This window comes from Nyctereutes procyonoides, unplaced genomic scaffold, assembly GCF_905146905.1.
Source record: "Nyctereutes procyonoides isolate TBG_1078 unplaced genomic scaffold, NYPRO_anot_genome, whole genome shotgun sequence".
NCBI classification, from domain to species: Eukaryota; Metazoa; Chordata; class Mammalia; order Carnivora; family Canidae; genus Nyctereutes; species Nyctereutes procyonoides.
Genome location: NW_026575159.1, coordinates 428204 through 447797, shown reverse-complemented (window position 1 = coordinate 447797; position 19594 = coordinate 428204). Strand labels below are relative to the sequence as shown.

Sequence of the window (19594 nt, the reverse complement as noted above, 5' to 3'; positions counted from 1 at the left end):
TGATTTTGAAAAAGGTCATTATTTAAAATTATTGAATTTGTAAAAACATATTCTGACCAAGTCTCACTAAACTTCTTCAGAATTTCTAAGGAAACCAAAATCTGCCTTTAACAGCAATTCCCAATGAAGATAATAGGAGTTGCTCAGTTATAATCACTGACAAACAAAATCGCCTGCTTTCCAAAATGAATTCCCTAACTGGAACAGGTGAAACATGTGAAGTAGTCTATTTCAAAGAATTCAATGGCTTTTCCTAACATTTTCAGAAGAGTGAAGAAAATCATATAAGCATTAATTTGAAAGCCTCTAAGGCTGTTTGTTAGTATGTCAACTGAGCTATAAGAAGGCTTTTGGCACAAACATAGTGTATTGATGCACCAATATTCCAACAGGAGAATCAAAATGTTTTAAGAAAACACCACAATTTTGCAGGCTGTAGCCATATTTAAACACATGGTCACAGGAAAAATCACAGAAAACCGGTTAATCAGCCAATCTATGCCACCTATCTCAGGGAACTTTAGCAACGCCAACCGACACAATTCAGAAATGTATTAACAGATTGAAATAATAATGGTTCTGAAACAATGTGATCTCTTTGACCATAAATAAGACCAATATCAAAATCTAATCCTGTTGAAAGACGTATACTCAAATCTAAGGAACCCATCATTATTGACTTTTGTATCCCTGGAATGCTTTTAACACCTAACATGTCATTGATAAATGGTTTCCAACAGCAGGCCCACTATCTGTGAGACAACCCTGAGAACACTAATTTTGGCTTGAGAGCTCCAAAATAACACATACCACCAAATTATATTTCAAATCAAACTATGACCTCCTCATCTAGTTGTAACTACAAAAATGGAAATGCTTAGATATTATGAATTATAAAAACAAGTATTCATTTCTCCCAAGATGAATGTAAAGAACTTCTACTTTACCTATTAGTTTGCCCAATCTTATTTTTAATAATGAAAAATGTGGGCAATTAAAAAAAAAGAAAGGATACACTTTCCCACATGTAATTAATTATATGGCATATAATTTTGGACCAGCAGACATGAGAATAGATGACTTTAGAAAGTAAATGCTGGGTTTATTCTACAATATATCATGTGATTTTCTTACACTTTAAATTCACAGGGTAATACATAAGTCAAATAATTTTTAAAATATTTTAAAATCCAAATGCCATGATATGATTGATTTCCTGAGTTAAATTTAGTATTTTTATATAAATATCTCTAGAATATGTCAAAAGAGCTGACATATACAAAGTGTAAATACATATACAATATTCAGTTACTTTCGAAGAGATAAAAAAGGCAACCTGAGTATAAAAAAATCAAAATTCTATTTTTGTTTTTGAAAAACTATTTGAGAGAAAACACTTTTCTTTAGAAATAAATGTGCTAAATAGTTTGTTAAATGTTTTTAATGTACATATCTTTGTATACCTTCATCACAGTATATAAGCAGAAGTAAAGGAACATATATATGTCTTAGATTCATTAAAACCTAGTTTTTTTTTGGAGATTACTAATCTTCACATCATTTTCAAATTTCCTATTATCTTAATAATAAACTTATCTTATTAAATGACATGTAGTGACAAAATTTTGTGAGATGCCTATGAAGACCCCAGCAGAAAATAAGGCTAATCTTTCATGTATTTATGTAAAATTTGATTTATTCTGATTTCATCAAGCAATTTTTTCCAAGTGAAAACTAAGATGTTAGGATATATACTTTTACTTCTTTGACACTGTATTTTAAATAATTGAAATACATGATAGTGAGTGAAATCCAGAGAATTATTTCAAATTTATTGTTATGTCCTTAAAAGGATATTGTTAGTTATAAAGCAAACAGGTCACTCTTTAGGAAACATCTTTTAGAAAAATTTCTCTTTAGGGAAAAGTTGTTTGAAGACTATGTCAATGTTTTACACTTTGCTTATATTTCTTCTCTCTATATTCATAAATAATATGAATTATATGATTTCCATAGTGTGAAAGGAAAATTGGTTAATAAGTAAAACACACACACACACATACACACACACACACACTTCACCCATAGAAGGTAGCAATTTCCTAAAATGTCCACCATAGTTAAGGGGAATGGAAAGCTACCATATTTTAAACTTTGATAACACAAGAGAGATCAATGCAGACTTCTCTCCCACAATTGGGTAAGAATAAGTCTTAATAGGTAAGAACTAAGATAATTGCTGAGAAAATTGAAAGCAGCAATGCCTAAGTCTTACACACCAGTCTCGTAGCAGGTTCTTTAAGATACTAAGATATAAAACTTGACAACTTCCTCCCAAATTCTTAGTGAATTTTAGTTTTAAGATATGAACTTGATTAATTTTAGGGGCACTTGGGTGGCTTAGTCAGTTAAGCACCTGCCTTCAGCTCAGGTCACAATCCCAGGTTCCTGAAATCGAGCCTGCAATGGACTCCCTTGCTCATTAGTAAGCCTGCTTTTCCTTCTTCCTCTGGTGCTCCCCCTGCTTGTGTGCCCTCTCTGTTAAATAAATAAATAAATAAAAACTTTAAAAAAATAATTAATTTTGAACAATAGCAACTGAGATGTGAGAAATATGTATTTGCAAGGCATAAACTATTTTAGTGTCTACCTTGGGTTCTTAACCTGGTGTCTGTATTTCAGAGTAAGTTTTCTTTGTAATTCCACTTAATTTACTTTATGCATTTTATTTATTTATTTTTACCTTATTTATTTAAAAACATTCTTCTAAAAAGGATGGCCAAAAGTTTTACAAGATTGTAAAGAGTAAGCCATTTAAAAGGTTAGGAACCAGGCACCTATCTATACATTTAAAACTTTCTTAGGTAAATAATCTTGTGTTTTCAAAAGTGATATAGTATCTAGTGATTTACTATCTTTCATAGTTCTATTTCTCAATAGATTGTTTATATTTTGTAACACGTGTTGTAACATGTGTAGCATATGTGTAAAATAGTTCAGATTTTTGCGTGTATCATTTACCTGGATAAATATCAATTACTGCTCTGTATTACTTAGGGGCCTCTATTCCAAGCTGCAAGCTCTTGCAGAGGATCCTGTTTAATAGCCCTTCCACAAACAGAGCTAATTCATCTTCACTGATAATACTGTAATAAGAGCCAGTATTGTCACAACTCAGCTTTTAAAAGCCTATGATAGCACAGAGAGAATTTGAACTGAAGATTTCTATGGGAAAAAAAATCATTTTATAATCATCTAGGGAAGTTGTCCATTTTGAGTCATTTTCCCCTTCACTATAGTTGTTCTTAATAGATTTTTTAAATTTCCAAATATCTGGCACAGCTTTCTACTTATTTCATTACTATTCCGGAATATTACTATTCCATGAAACAGAATGCATAAGGGAGTTGTGCAATGTAATGGAAGAATAGGGTGGTGGGCATTCTTTTCTATAACCACTTATATTTCAATCATTGCAATGATTCAACTCCATAACAACAAAAGCTCAATGTAGCATCTCTGTAGGTACGATAAAAGAACACTAAGAATGCTAAAAGAAAGAGAAAGAAAGAAAAGAAAGAAAGAAAGAAAGAAAGAAGAAAGAAAGAAAGAAAGAAAGAAAGAAAGAAAGAAGAAAGAAAGAAAGAAAGAAAGAAGAAAGAAAGACAACCACCAGTACGATGCAAAATTTCAAAGTAATATTCAGATATCAGTGAATTGTCCTAGAATGTGGCTCAAAACTTGCTGTCTATGATAAATTAGACAGGCTTATTTCATATTTAGATTGTTAAGGTGTCATAAATAAATGTAACAGGTTTTCTTTAAAAATAAACTTGTAAAAAGTGAAGCTATTTAAGAATTATTCTCTTTTTTCCTCTTCATAAAGAAATTATTTCACTAATGCTGAAAGGTTAAAAAAATTTTTTCAATGTATCTCTGAAGGACAATAAGTACATCTCTAGGCAAGAAATGTCTCCCTTGTATCCATATTGTGTTATACATACAGTAAGCTGATTAACAGCAGAAGCATTATACTTTTGATAAAATATACTGATTATCTAGAGATTTTCTATGAATTAACTGCATAATTGAAGAAATAAATATATGATAAAAATTTAAAATTAGACATTTTAGGGTAATTAATAAAATTATGACTGAATTCTATAATTTTCTTGTTCATAAATTACAATGTACAAGTTTAACTTTTTAAAAGCTCTAATTTATATTATTTTAAATTTTATTTTTAAGATTTTATTTATGTATTTATGAGAGACACAGAGAGGCAGAGACAGAGGCAGAGGGAGAAGCAGGTTACCCATGGGGAGCCCAATGCGGGACTTGATCCCAGGACCCCGGGATCACCACCTGAGCCGAAGGCAGACGCTCAACCGCTGATCCACCCAGGTGCCCATAGTTTATATTATTTTAGTATTGCTTCCAAGGTAAAGAGAATTGCAAAACACAAAATACTCACCATGGAAATCATGATAAATAAATAGATACTGTGAACAAATAGGAACATTCTATTCTTTTCATGGAAGACAGATTAATTTATCCTTAGGCATAAGGAAATCTCCTTACAGAACATGTCTGCTCATTTAAGTGTACATTCTGTATGTTAGTTAAAAGTAAGTGAGTTTATTCAAAAATAATAGCAAAATCTAGTGTCAGCCAAGTTAACAATCTAAGATGTAAAACAGCAATAATACATATAGTGAGGTGAGAAAGCAAGACATTTCTACTGTAGAAAAACATATTACTATACCCATAAGCCTATTTTATCAATAAAAAGAGAAGTAAAGTGATCTCATATCTAGAGAAGTGTTTTCTGAGAAATAATTCTTATAGGAGATAACAGAAGAAAAGATTAAATATCTCAATTTCCTGAAAGAAATTAGGGACAAATACAATACTGAAAAATAAAGATATATTGTATTATTAAATATGCACACAAGAAATATATAAGATATAAGTGTCTTGAGAATATTTTGACACTCAACAATATTTTGAGTATTTTATTAAATATTTATAAATGAAAGTTACAAATTATAAATTTTAATTGTTATTTAATTTTAATTTTTACTTCAAAAAATAAAATCACAAATAAGTATTTACTCAGCAGCAATAAATAAGCAGCAAATTAATATATCTTTAAATATATATATTTTTAAATCCTGCAGTAATATAATTACCATCTACAATCTATAAAATTCTTACTTTACTAAATAGGTAATTTTCATTGTCAGTGGATGTTTAAGTTTAACAATATTTTGTCAATTGTAAGAAATTAATGTTATTCCACCAGGGTATGCCCCCCACCCCCATGCTTTCCCTTCCCAGGTCCTCAAATTTTCCATAAAATAACAAACATTTAAAGATGTATGCCTAAAGAACCAAATTATTTATTGTAATATATGTATAAATGTGATGTAATATGTTACTGTAATATATGTATAATATATGTTAATATATGTATACTGTAATATATATTACTGTAATATATGTATAAATGTGATAAGACTTGGTCCTCACACTACAATGCTATGTTCAACAGTTTCAGTGATCAACTCTGGATAATTTACTAACCTTCCTTTGTTTTGCTAGGTTTACAAGGAGAGTGGAATGGATATAGGACAGTTATCTCATACATACTGCTGCCAGCTGCCCTTAGCTGCCACTTCATGTCACTACAAATCACACAGTCAGAGGTAGTAGTCAGAGGATCAATTCCCTCAACAAACACACACAAACACACACACACACACACAGAGCAAGAGTTATACGTATTTTCAGATATAAATACTAACTGCCTCAGTCACTATATGTTGTCTAATAATCAAGGAAAAATGATGAGAAACACCAAAAAAGCAAGAAAAATGGGGCCCACTGTCAACAGACAAAGCAATCAACAGAGTCAAACTCTGAGAAGACACAGATATTGGAATTGTCAGAGAATTTCAAAGAAGATAATTGTTATATTAAAAAATATATTAGAAAAGATGACATGCATGGAAAGACCGAGACATTTCAGCAGATAGACAGAAACCACAAAAAAGAGCCATGGGGGGACATGTGGCAGAGAAGGGACACAATGTGACCTGGAGTCTCCTGCTGAGGTGGATAGTGGGTATGATGGAGGAGACTTTAGGGCAGCACTTGGAGGACACAAAACAGCATCTGTCTGCTGTTTGGATCCTGGGTACAGGTTCATAAGGACTTAATCTGGGCTGCTGTGGGATCCTGTCAGATTAGCACAGTGGGTGACATCTGTTCTAGACCAGTAAGCAGCTAGGTTAGCCTCTGACCCCACTGATACTCCTATGGTATGCCTAATGGGAATATCATTCTCCAGAAACATGATGGTATCACAGTGGCAGTGCACAAGGCCTCTTGATGTCTTATGTCAAATTCTCCAGCAACCTGTCACCTAGGGACTTAATTCTACCTGTGTTAATTATCTTAAAGATCTTATATTGAAGATCCAGAAGTTAGACCATTCATTTAAAGTGCATTAGGGACTTCTCTATTCATCTTACAGTAAGATTTTTTACACTTTCTGGACTGACTTATCAAATATTAGTAAGGAGGAGTCACATTTTGAAGCAGCAGGTCCAGGTCACTTTGCATACAGAATTTTTGCTATGCTCTATAAATCAGGTTGTGGGGGAGAGTCGAATGGAAATGATAGAAATAAAGAAAGCAAAATATGGTAAAATATTAGAGAATTTTTATGGGCTCAGTTTATAGCGATCTTAAGTGTCTAGCTAAGAAGTTTAGATAGGGTTTAATTTTCAAAGAGAGTGACCTAAATTTTCTGAATAAAGGTAGTTTTTAAATAATGAATTAAGAAGCTGAATTCAGCAGTAGTATATAGAATGAATTGGAATAGGAAAAGGCTAACTTATAATAACAAGGGTGAAAATAGAGACAAAAGTATGGAAAACATTATAAACCACAATGTACAAAATATGCAATATACAGTACACAGAACATACACAATAAACAGAATTATACAAACAGAATGTCAGGGTTAGAAGGAGTCAGAAAAGTCATACAATCCAATCTTTGTCATTAACTTTACTGTTTAAACTTTACTGAGCTATAAATTCTTTTGAGAGCAGAGACTTTTTTTCTCTCAAACATGTTTGACATCACCATATGAGTTAAATGTAAAAATAAACCAAAGAAAAAAACCCTGAAATTCCAAGCCTCCAAAATGAAATGATGATCTATTAACAGAAATAAGAGGATTCTAGGGAGGAGTGATAGTTACTGCAGTTTTGAACTTAAATTACTGAGGAGTAGAAGAATATTCTGTACTGATATCAATCAGATAAAGAAATCTGGCCTTCAGAGGGAGGAGCTGTACTGGAGAAATGGTTTGAGAAGTGACTGCATAGTGTTAATGTTTCAGTATTGATTGCATGGTTCATTCATTATTTCTTTTTTTTAAAATTTATCTATTTACTTATGATAGAGAGAGAGAGAGGCAGAGACACAGGAGGAGGGAAAAGCAGGCTCCATGCCAGGAGGTCGACGCGGGACTTGATCCCAGGACTCCAACATCGCGCCCTGGGCCAAAGGCAGGCACCAAACCGCTGAGCCACCCAGGGATCCCCCATTCATTATTTCAATACTATTCACTGCATTCATATTATGGGCCAAGAACTATACCAGCTATTGGAGGTTTTGGTCAGAACCACAGAGATGATAAGATATGGGTCAACACATAGTCAAAAAGTTAAGGACATGAGAAATAGGAAAGAAGAGAAGCAGACAGGGAACAGTTAAAAGGTAGAATGAGAATCAGGATAGTAATGCATTAGAGAAACTAAAAAAAAAAAGCAGTGATTAATAATGGCAGGTGCAAAGAGGCAACACAGACAAATATGTATAAAAGCCTTGGCAAATAATAACCATGGAGGAAAATAATTTTAAAAAGTGCTGGAGGCAGAGGTCACACTGTCAAGGGTTGAAACTTCGGAGGTGATGAAGAAGTGTTGGAAGCCTATGTAAAAATACACACTCAAGAAACATGACTTAAGAAAGAGAGAAATGAATCATTCTTAAAGTAGTTTGAAGGTGTGGCAGGATAGAAAGAGGATATTACTTAGACTTCATCAGTAATTCAAGAAGAAGCAAAATCATGAAAATAAGAGAGATTGAAATGCAAGAGAAACAAGAAATAATTAAGGAAGAAAAAGTCCAAAGACATTAAGGGAGGTTACAGTCAGCTACATAAACAGAAGGTGAGTTGTGATGGAAAAGAAAATACTTGTAAGAGAGAAGATTGGTAACAATGCAAAGAAGTTAAGACAAAAAGGAAGTATGAGTTACTTGGACTGGATCACATTTCCTAAGGGCTCTCAGTACAACCTCCTGGATAAGGCATCTATCTCTAAGCAAACAGTTTATGCTCTGTACAGGAATCTCCTCCTCCCGTGACTCCGCTAACTTTGTTAGGATCCTTTTTCTAATTGGGGGTTTAATGAAGGCCCCAAATCCCCTGAGTTAAGACCACCCACTGGCTCTCTTCAAACTCCATGGCAGACCTCAGCACTACCCTAGACCCAGCTCAGACTCTTCCCAGAATCTTACTCAGTTCTAGCCCTAAAACAAGTTCAGTTCTGGCATCAAAACAAGGTCTAATAAATTTAGGATATTTGAGGTAAATCACTTCTACTCAAGCATCTTATCTCTGTCATTCTGGGGCAAAGCTCAGTTGCCCCTGATCTCTCTAAATTCTTCATTTCCTGTACATGCTTCTACATCATTTTAATCTCCTCTGATTCTCTTAGTTATTATTTTCAAAAATTCTTATCGTTAACAAACTTCTCTGCATCATTGAGGAATGGTTTTGGTCTGCAGAATGGGTTCTGCATATCCTAACCTTGAATAATATTCAGCTTAACCTTGCAAACTCTGCTTTCAGCATAGCTCACATTAGCAGAAGCTGCTTGTTCTTTCATACTTCATAGTCCTCAGATCCAGAAGTTGGCTTCCTAGAGACACTCTGCCCATTACTCTCCTTCCATTATGTAACATCCCTATTTTTTGAAGCATTCAACTTAGCTCCAACATCCATTAACAATTCAGGTTGCTAGTATCTATCCAATTTGCAATCTTTATGACTTATTCATTGATAATTTTCAACTGGCTGTCAGTCACCTTCTTTAGCCTAATTCCTATGGTAATACTAGGAGATTTTAGTGCACATGCAGAAAACGGTTCAATAATCTTGAACTACAAGATCTTCAAAACTTCAATGATCCTCACATTGTTCCCACATTACCCACAGCCCCAAAATTACCATGGATCTTAGAATCCAATGAAACTTTAAATTCAGAAACATTAAACTCCAATATCTCACATTCTGATTACAATAATTAATTCTGTCAGGTGTCTCATAGTCTCATTGCCTCTTTACTTGATCTTCGTTTGATACTTTTTGTTCCTTGGTGCCACCAATTCCTAACAGTATTTATCACTCCTTTTGCCTTTCTTCCTTATCCATCCTAGACTACTATGATTGATCATCTGGCCCACTCCCATATCAACACTCAGATTCTCTTCTAACCCAATCTTTCAAACAAATTCATCAGGACCCTCAAATTAGTTCAATGCCATAATCTGATTTCTCTACATCTAGGCAACTGGGTATAGTTTAAGCAAAAAAAAAATGTTCATTCAGGTTGGCACACTGCAAATTCATGTCTTCCAACTTCTACTGTGCTGGTAGCACCAATAATTTTTTTACTTTTACTTCATCAGTTGCTATCACTTTTTAACCAATAACTAGTTTTAAACTTCCTCATTTCCTTTTTTTTTTTTATAAAGAGTTTATTTATTTATTCATGAGAGACACAGAGAGAGGCAGAGACACAGGCAGAGGGAGAAGCAGGCTCCCTGTGGGGAGCCTGACATGGAACTCAATCACAGGGCTCCGGGATCATGGCCTGAGGTTAAGGCAGACATGCAACCACTGAGCCACCCAGACTTCCCAAAACTTCATTTCCAATCAAACATTACATTCAACCTTGGGCCTCCCACCTAAAGAATTTGTCTCAAAAACAATCACCATAATCCTAATTTACAGCAACAACAAAATTAAGGCTATCAAAGATAATTATCTTCAATTTAACAACTTTTTTCAAAAACTTACTTAGTTTAAACTCTGTTGTCTGTTTTCTTCCTATCTCGAAAGGAAACAAGAGCTTCTTTCTGTCTACAAACTCCATCTGTGTGTTTAGCGCAATCTCCTGCCCCATGACCTTTCTACCAATCATGCTCTCCTTTTTCTGTATTTTCAACCTAACTTGTCCTAAAGGATCCTTTCCTCCAGCCTACACATTCATGGTGTATTTCATATTCTAAAGAAAAAAAATTTCCTTTGATATTGCACACCCCTATCCACTATTTCTCCATCACACTCATAGCACATGTGTCTTCTTGGCTCCCAGGCTCCCGTGCCTCAAGCCACTACAAGCCATTTGTTCCCCCTCACCACCCTTCTGAAATCACTGGAGATGAAGTCACCGATGGCTCCTCACTTGCCAAATCTAATGGACATTTCCGTTATTATTTTTACTGTTGACATTGTATCTTCCCACTTCAAATTCTATTCTTCCCACTTCAAACGCTATCCTAGCTTCTTCTAAAGCTGAAATTAATAGAGCTCTTCCTTCTCTTTGACTCTTCCTCTAGGTACCACTTAAATGTTCATGTTTTCCAGAACTGAGAAAAAGCCATGGGTTGTTTCTCTAATTGATTTCACTTTCATTTTTGTATCTACTTCCCATTATTAGTAAGTTTACTCTCAAATTCCTCTGCATAGCTCAAATTTCTTTGAGTTTTAAAATTATTTATTTTACTCCTTGCTAGAGGTTTCCCCTTAACTCTCTTGGTAATTCCAGAACTGAACTTGTCTCTGGCCTAAACTAATTTCCCTCTGAATATCCCTACACCATCTTCACCTTTGTTAAGGTACGACATGCATTCAGTTACCCAAACTGTAAGGCTCATTGTGTTTCTTGACTCTTTGTTCCCCATCAACATTCAAATCCCATTATTTACTATTATATGTACTATTGATTTCAATTCATTAAATCTCGGGTCTTCTTTCTCTCTATCCATTATCTTACTTAATTCATGCCCTCAAAGAGTTTCCTGCTGCCCAAGACCAAGGCAACAAATATCTTTATGCATGCTCTTCTTTCCCATAGCCTTTTCTTTCAAATCAAACATCTACATAGTCTCTAAGGTAATTATTCTAGAATGAATAAATATATTATAGCCATCTCCTAATTAAAACTCTTTGAAGTACTTCTATCATTTACAATCTTAGATATAAATTCCTTAACAGAACATAGAAGATTATCCATAATTAGGACCATCTCTATCATTCCAGATTTATTTCTTGCTATTCCCTGCCTTGTGGATAATGCTCCAATAGCACTAAAACGTGGAATTTATTCTTTTAGTGACTTTGCTCATACATTTCTTTAGAATTCCACTGACATCCTACCTTACCTCTATTACAGATCTAAATAATTCCAATTCCTCTTTTAAGATATAGCCTAGCTGTCTTCTCCGTGATATCTTTACATGAAAGTCCAACATCATGCTGTCAAATAATGATTTCTTCGTATGCTGCGTATATCTTTAAGTAGAGATAAATGTTAGGAAAAAAAAGTAAGGCATAGAGTAAATTTTTAAATATAAAAGGTATATTTATTAAAATAAAGGCTGTATCTTAATAAAGAGATATCAATAAAAGGTAACATATCTCTGCTAAATGTTTGCTAAATGCTGACTGTGTTTAAAAATACACAGTGATACAGATAGATTTATACTTATTAGCATAACCTGGTCAAAGAGGAAGAGTTGGGGTTTTTTCTTTTTTTTTTAATATTTTATTTACTCATGAGAGACACACACACACACAGAGAGAGAGAGAGAGAGAGAGAGAGAGAGAGAGAGAAAGCAGAGACACAGGCAGAGGAAGAAGCAGGCTCCATGCAGGGAGCCTGATGTGGGACTTGATCCCGGGACTCCAGGATCATGCCCTGGGCCGAAGGCAGGCGCGTTTAAACCACTGAGCCACCCAGGGATCTCCTGAAAAAGAGTTTTGATTCCTAATATCAGTTAATATTTGTCTCCTGAAGTAATATAAAGAGTTTAGCAAACATTATTTAAGCCTCTATTCATCTGTTCCAAAGAGGTAGCACTCATAATTTTTTATTTTACAACACTGGCGTAGGGAGATTGGTGGTTCTGATGCTTCACAGACTGGGGGTGTCGTGTTTAATTTACCACATTCATTCCATTCAGAAAACTGCAGATTTTGGGGCACCTGGTGGCTCAGTGATTGAGTGCCTTCCTTCAGCTCAGGGCATGATCCCAGGGTCCTGGGACCAAATCCCTCACCGGGCTCCCCACAGGGAGCTTGCTTCTTCCTCTGCTTACATCTCTACCTCTCTGTGTGTCTCTCATGAATGAATGAATGAATGAATGAATGAATGAATGAATAAATAAATAAATAAATAAAATCTTTAAAAAAAAAGAAAACTGCAGATTTCATATAGCTAGGTACACTACAGCCCACTTGGAACTAATAACACATATTTATCCCCAGAAGGGCAATTCCCAGACTATGACAGTAAATGCCATCTTGAAATCTGGGCTGCGAAATTGGAGAGTTGGTGCCATTTTCTTTTCTTTCTTCTTTTTCTTTCCTTCTTCCTTTCCCTCCTTCCTTCCTCCCCACACCCCCCCCCTGTTTTTTTTCTCACAACTCTCAATAAAGAGATCACTTTTTAAGTATTCAGTTACTTTGACTCAAGAAGGTGAGTTAGGGAGAATTTGGAAAATTTAATTTAGAACCATTCTGCAAGAGAAAGAGATTGATCCAGATTTGAACTGTATCAAAAAGGTAAAAGAAGAACTACAATGTAGCAAGGGAATTGAGGATATTTCTAAGAATGGACTCAACCTTTGGATATGTAAGTAAGTACAGTGGAGACTAGTATGGAAAGGAAAAGGGGTCAAGAGAATGGAGTTCTTGTTGGAGATAAAAGAACTAGTGAAGTAAAAGTAACTCAGTGAAAAAAATAAGAAAGAACCATGTATAGTTCTGGTCCAACAGTAAAGTATTTGAATTCATATTTTAGAGGTGTAAGAATTTCAAATGAAGATAAGATTCAGATATGGCCACAGCAGTGACTGACTAAAGTAGAATTGGGAATAAAGTTCATTATCTCCAATCTGAGACAGCCAGGGAAATGAGTGGGTGCTGAGTAGATCATTCAGGTGAATGCTAACATCATTCTGGTTGATGGCAAGGATTATTAAAAGTTAGACTAAAGCTAAAATCTTCAATGAATAAAATGGAATAACCAAGAGGTCACCAGATAACCTCAACACGGAAGGATTGTGCTCAGTTGCATTTTATACAATGGTACAGGGGTTAAATTAAAGACAAGAAGCCTAGAATATTATCGTGATAAACACTGGAGAGTGGATATATGATTGTACCCTCAATAATCCCAGAATCTCATAGTAGATTTAGGTGAGGGTTAGAAAGATTGAGCAACTTAAGTTAGCAGAGTGAAAACAAATGACCAAAGTCACTTTAAAAAAAGAAAAACAAAAGATGTTAAACTGAAAATCAGTATATGGTTTACTACTTCTATGAAAGAGATATATGTATTCGATAGACAAAGATCCTACAGATAGATGTAATAAGTAAAACCATATATTCTCATTCTCAGTTTGGGTAGTAGATTCATGGATTTCATTTTATTATTATACTTTGAAGTGTTCACACATTCTTTTTTATGCATCAAACTAATAATGATGAAATAAAAAAAGCAACTAAAAATTTCATTCTTACAAAATCCACCCAATTGGTCTAGGAGTAGGTGTATATTAGTCTCACACTGGAATCATCTAAGTGATGGCAAATCTTACAGTAAGATATTTGATTACTTGTTTTCTAAAACTGATCTTTTTTAAAAACATTTTTTCAGAGGTTTCATCTATTTATTCATGAGAGACAGAGAGAGAGAGAGAGAGAGGCAGAGACATAGGCAGACGGAGAAGCAGGTACCCGGTAGGGAGCCCGATGCAGGACTCGATCCCAGGACCCCAGGACCATTTGTGCCAGGATCATAACCTGAGCCAAAGGCAGATGTTCAACCACTAAGCCACCCAGGTGCCCCCTAACACTGATTTTATTAACTATGTTTTACTTTAATACAAACATTAATGATAATTGTGTTTCCTGACCACAAAACAAATCATGGCATAAGAGGCAATTCAGAAATGTATCCTGAAAAATAGGCTAGCTAGGCTAGGGTTCAGAATTGGAATAGGTACAGGAAATTGACAGCCAACCTAGAGCTGATTAAGAACTGATTCTACACATGTTGGCTTGTTGAAAAAATAAACAATATAAAATAAACAATATGAAGCAATTGACTTTTCGATGACTTAGATAAGTAGAATATATATATATATAAAACACCCAAATGTGGTGCAAGATTTTAACTTAAATTTAAATGAAGATACCAGAGTAATCAGAATAAGCCTAGAATCAGTGATGTCTCATTCACATCACCCACTTTAAGAAAGGTCTTGGTCAATCATAGGGAATCATGTTTTTGTAAGGTAAACATGTAGTCCCTGAAAAGCCAAAATAGTCAGAATGTAATATACAGCAAAAGTAAAACTAAAAAAGAATATTTTAGTATTAAAGCAAAATAACAGAGAAGAGAGTGAGAAAATGCAAAAGACAATAAATACAGCAATAATCACTATCATATAATAAACCAGAAAGCACTAAATTTCAATTACATTTCCTGAAAGACATCACAAAACTTGAATCATGAGGAATCTATTCTTGATATTATCTCTTATATTTCCTTTTAATCCTTAGGAATTCACTCATTAATTTCAATTATTTTTGAAACTGTTATTAATAACTCTTAATGAATTAAATAGTATAAAAGTGGTCACACATAACCCAAATCACTTTGAAACAACTGAGTACAGCATATAATTCTTTATACTAACTGAACTCACCACCACATTATCACTGCCTTTCTTTTCTCTGCCTATAGAGCCTCAAAATGTCACAAACTGGCTCAGAACCCTAAAGCTACATAAAACCTTGAGAAACTGTAAGCCCTTAGAGACCTTCTTTCCCTTCTCTTTCTAGTTAGTTTATCCTCCTTTCTGTTAAGCGTCAAGTAATTGATATTTCCCTTCAATATAAGGAGAATGGTGGTAAAATTGAAAGGAACAAGGATTTTCCCATAGACCCAATATGCTCCATGGATCCAGGATTATCTATGACCAATGAGTAGATCACAGCCATCTTCGACAAGGTAAACTACAAACTGATCAGTTCAACCTAAGCATTCTAAAACTGATTCCTCAACTGTGGGGTGGGGGTGGGGGTGGGGAAGTGGATTGTTAAGGTATGAAAAACCAGTGCTGTCTAAATATATTATTATGAAGGTCGTTAGTCAAATGCAATTAATTTTTTAAAATACTGTTATTCGAACCTTCTAAGTAGTCAAAGGCTAACTGTAATTCCTGGTGAACTGAATTTTTAGAATCATCAAAGAGATGATACTAACTCATTAAAGGGAAGCTATATTTTTGACATCTTACTACAATTAAAGTGTTTACATATGCTTTTTATTTTCTATTATTTTATTAGTAAGGATAATATTTCTAGATTTTGTTAATAACCATGTATATATATGTATATAAAAAGCAGAAATAGAATTGAATTATATCATATCATTAGACAGGCACATGCAATTCTATGAACAGACTCAATTGTAAGAAAAATATACCTGCCATCCCTGTGATGATGTTCAATGTTCTGACTGTATCTGGAGCGAGGTAGAGTAAGAAAATGACTGCAAGCATGGCAGAAACAAGAATATAAATGAGACTCAGGAAAGAAATGAAAAGGTATTATTTAATTTTAAAAAATAAAATTCAAAAAAGAGAAGCAGATAGTTAGCAAAGCAAATGAAAATTGTTATTAGAAAGCTTGCTCTTTCCTCCCAAAGTCCATTATAATATGGCAGTGCTAAAGGTTAAAGTATTCTAGGTATTCCAAAATAAACACAACAAAGACATAACCAATCAAGACTTAAACAAACCATATTTCAAAATAAAATCTTATCAATTATCATTCAAACATCTCTAGCACCATCTATGAAATGTTATACAATATCGTTGCTTTCCCTTTTTGAGGAGGAAAGATGAGAAGAAAAATAACAAAATAACAAGAAAGTTTAAGAAGAAAATAATTAAAGAGTAATTTCTAATATACACAGAAGATTTTATAAGGTATTATTTCTTCTCTGATCACAAATAAGTAAAAATGACTAAGAGGGCTTAAGAACTACATCTAGTAAGGAACAAGCTGACTTGAATTATTATTTGGTTATTAATTTTATTTATTAGGTTCATTGGATCCTATCTATTTTTCCATTCATTATATGTTGTACATGTTTATTACATACTGTGGGCTATGCCCCACTTCACGCCTCATGACTACCATAAGCCACCAAAGAAGCACACTGACCTCCTCACCCATTTGTGGTGGCTCCTCTTCTTTCCACAGCTCTAATTTAAACTTTTCTGTTTTCTTGAAACCTTTCATGCCAAAACACTTAACTTTGGCAGATGAACATTATATTTCATTTAAAAAAGGGGGGGGAAGCCAACTTTGAACTCTCTCAACTGTCATATTTATACCTCTAAATACAGAGTACCTATACTTATATCTTTACTTGTCATTTTCTTTTGCCCCAAGGGAACAAACTCTTCTACCTGTAATCCTAACTTCCCACATGACCTTCCTTCCTTCATTATTGTCTCATGCCTTCCATTCCTGAACTGCACTTAATCCTAAAAATAAACCCTTCACTAACCTCATCTTCCTTTCAAGCCCGTGCATGTCTCTGACTTTCCTTTCGTTGAAAAACATCTTAGCCATATCTATTAATTTTGCCACCACTTCCTCACTTCTCATTCAAGCTTTAAGCTCACTGTATGTAATGGGACTTTCAATCTCTATCATTCTCTGGAAGCTATCCTGTGAATGTTACCTGTGAAATCCTAAAAAAAAAATCCTTTAACTTCTTGGTCTTCATCATATTATTCTTATCTATGATGGTGTTACACATTGATTTTCAACCTCTGTTTTTTGACACTCTCACCTCTCCTAGTTTTTGAAACATAATTCTCTCAGGCTATTAAAAATAGTATTTATGTAACACTTAACCAGGTGACAAATACAGGTTTATTTACTTTATATCTTTTATTTCTTATAACAACTCTCTGAGGTAGGTTCTAGTATTGCCACAGACAGAAAGACAGGCTGTAAGTGCTTGCCGACAGCCATATAGTAAGTAGCTGGACTGGGTTTCAAACTCATGGCTTCCTTAATTCAAAATTTAGGCTCTTAGCATTTACACAACTGGCCTGGTTTCTCACCTATCTAACTGCTTCTTTACCCATTTCATTCACTGGATTCTCTTTCTCTTTATTCCATAGAGGCAGTGGTTTCCCGAGATGGAATCTTCCAACTTCTTTATATTCCAACACATTCTTTCTAGATTTTATTATTTGCTTTTATAGTATAAACTGTCACTTTGTTTAGCTTTCATTTTTCTTTGGGTTTCACAGCACATTTCTAGCTGCTTCCTGGGTTCTCCACATGGTGGCCTGAAAGTCGTGTAGACACTTCAGAAAAACACATGTTAATTTTGAGGTTTGAGGGAGACTTCTGAGTATTTGGATGTCTGGTGTGGCATTTATGAAATGAGGGGGCTGGAGCAGTAGTATTCAAACTTTCTTTTTGATCAGATTTTTATGTAAAACCAATCATTAGGAATCCAATAAAATCAGAATGTCTCTGGCTTAAGAGGGAGTTGGAAGACTAGTTTCTATGCATTTGGTGTCATGCTTAACTACAATACTAGAGTCCTTCAAGTACCTCTTCAGAACTGATGATTCCATGATCTCTAAAAGACCCTCTAGTTTCAAATATAATTCTTTAACCCTTCTTTGAAACTTAATATAATACTTCAACTATTCTTCTGCATGTAATCCCAGTCTTAACTAAAGATTTAAATATTTACTGAATAAGCCAAATTTTAAAATCTCCTAATTTAACTCCTTCATTTTCCTTTTTTCTACATTTAATTATCAACCTTGCAAGTTCTAATGCCTAAATAACTCAGATTTATCTACTTTTCCTTTTCTCCTGCCACTACCTTCAATTAGGCTAACCTTGTCTACTGAAATAATCTATTGTCTCTCTTCCTTCAACCCTAACCCTTTCCTGATCCAATCCATTCTCCACTCTGTCTACAAGCAAGACAATTACAAATTATGCTTTTGATAATGTAGGTACTTTGCTTAAAATCCTTCCTTGGTTTCACATTCCTAAAACAAGTATATACGCCTTAAAATGGCACAGAAATTAAGTTCTAAACTACTTCAATCTTCAAGTCCTATCACTTCACGTCTCCCATTACACAACTTTTTATGTGGGTCCAACAGACCACCTGAGATTCTCTAAATATATCCTGTACTTTCCTGACTTCAAGATTTTGTTTATGCTTATCACTCTGCCAAGAATGCCATTATCTTCCCTCTGTCTCCACTTCATTGCCTTTGAAAATTCTACTCAATCTTTAAAGTCCAACTTCCCTTTGAAGCTTTTCCCCAATACTCAGACAGGTAATTTTCTCTCCAATCTATTCCAATAATATCATGCTTAGGCCTGACAGTCTTCTATGTCTTATAATTAATTGGTAAATTGTATAATTTGTTGGTATATAGGAGTTGGTATAGTTAGTTGGATCATCTGTTTATTTAGGTCAGGATAATGTTTATTTTAAATCTTTGTCCACAATTGGCTGACATAATAAATACATTTTGGATTGAACTAAAAAGTAAAAACATAACTACATGATTTTCATGATGAGTCTACCCTCCAAAGAAAGCAATGGTTCACGTAATCACAGAAATATTCTAGAAATGTAAACAGAACATTACAAACCTATATAGTATAAGAAAAAAGTAAACAGTATTCAAAAAAGACATTCCTGGCATTACAAAGAGTAGAAGTAATACCTAATAGTTGTGATGTTGAGGTTTATTGCATTAAGAACAAATAGATTTTCTCTGAAAATTACTTGAGCAATGAAAATATGTAAACTTGGAAGGTTATTAAAATTTCCAAATTCATAGAACAGATATCAATTGATGATCATAGAACATCATCAATTTCTAGTATTTTCCTTGAAGAGTCTTATAGTTAATTTTGTCTAAACATTAAGCAAGGATCACCTATATCAAATTTCAGTTTGTTTTATTTCCCTTTTTATGTCAGTTAATTTAACTGGCCCAAGAGGTGCTCACATTAAATGTTATTTCTAAATATGTCTTTGAGGGTATTTCTGGATGATATCAGCATTTGAATCAGTGGACTCAGTAGACTGCTCTCCTCAATTTGGGTGAGTATCATATATTCTGGTGAGAGGCTCAACAGAACAAAAGT

The 19594-nt window shown here is 34.1% G+C and overlaps 1 protein-coding gene and 1 pseudogene across 11 annotated transcripts in view; one reads left to right on the top strand and one right to left on the bottom strand.

Moving 5' to 3' along the window:
* RIMS2 (regulating synaptic membrane exocytosis 2) overlaps positions 1-19594 on the bottom strand; it is a 583644-nt gene that overhangs the window by 204534 nt on the left and 359516 nt on the right. For 5 of the 11 annotated variants that reach the window (XM_055314266.1, XM_055314265.1, XM_055314261.1 and 2 more), the window contains one exon: positions 15864-15929. The exons of the other annotated variants lie outside the window; for them this stretch is intronic. In XM_055314266.1, coding sequence (XP_055170241.1) covers positions 15864-15929 — 66 coding nt within the window. The remainder of the gene's footprint in view (positions 1-15863; positions 15930-19594) is intronic. 11 annotated transcript variants of the gene reach the window in all.
* On the top strand, positions 6133-6394 carry LOC129502565 (ragulator complex protein LAMTOR5-like; annotated as a pseudogene).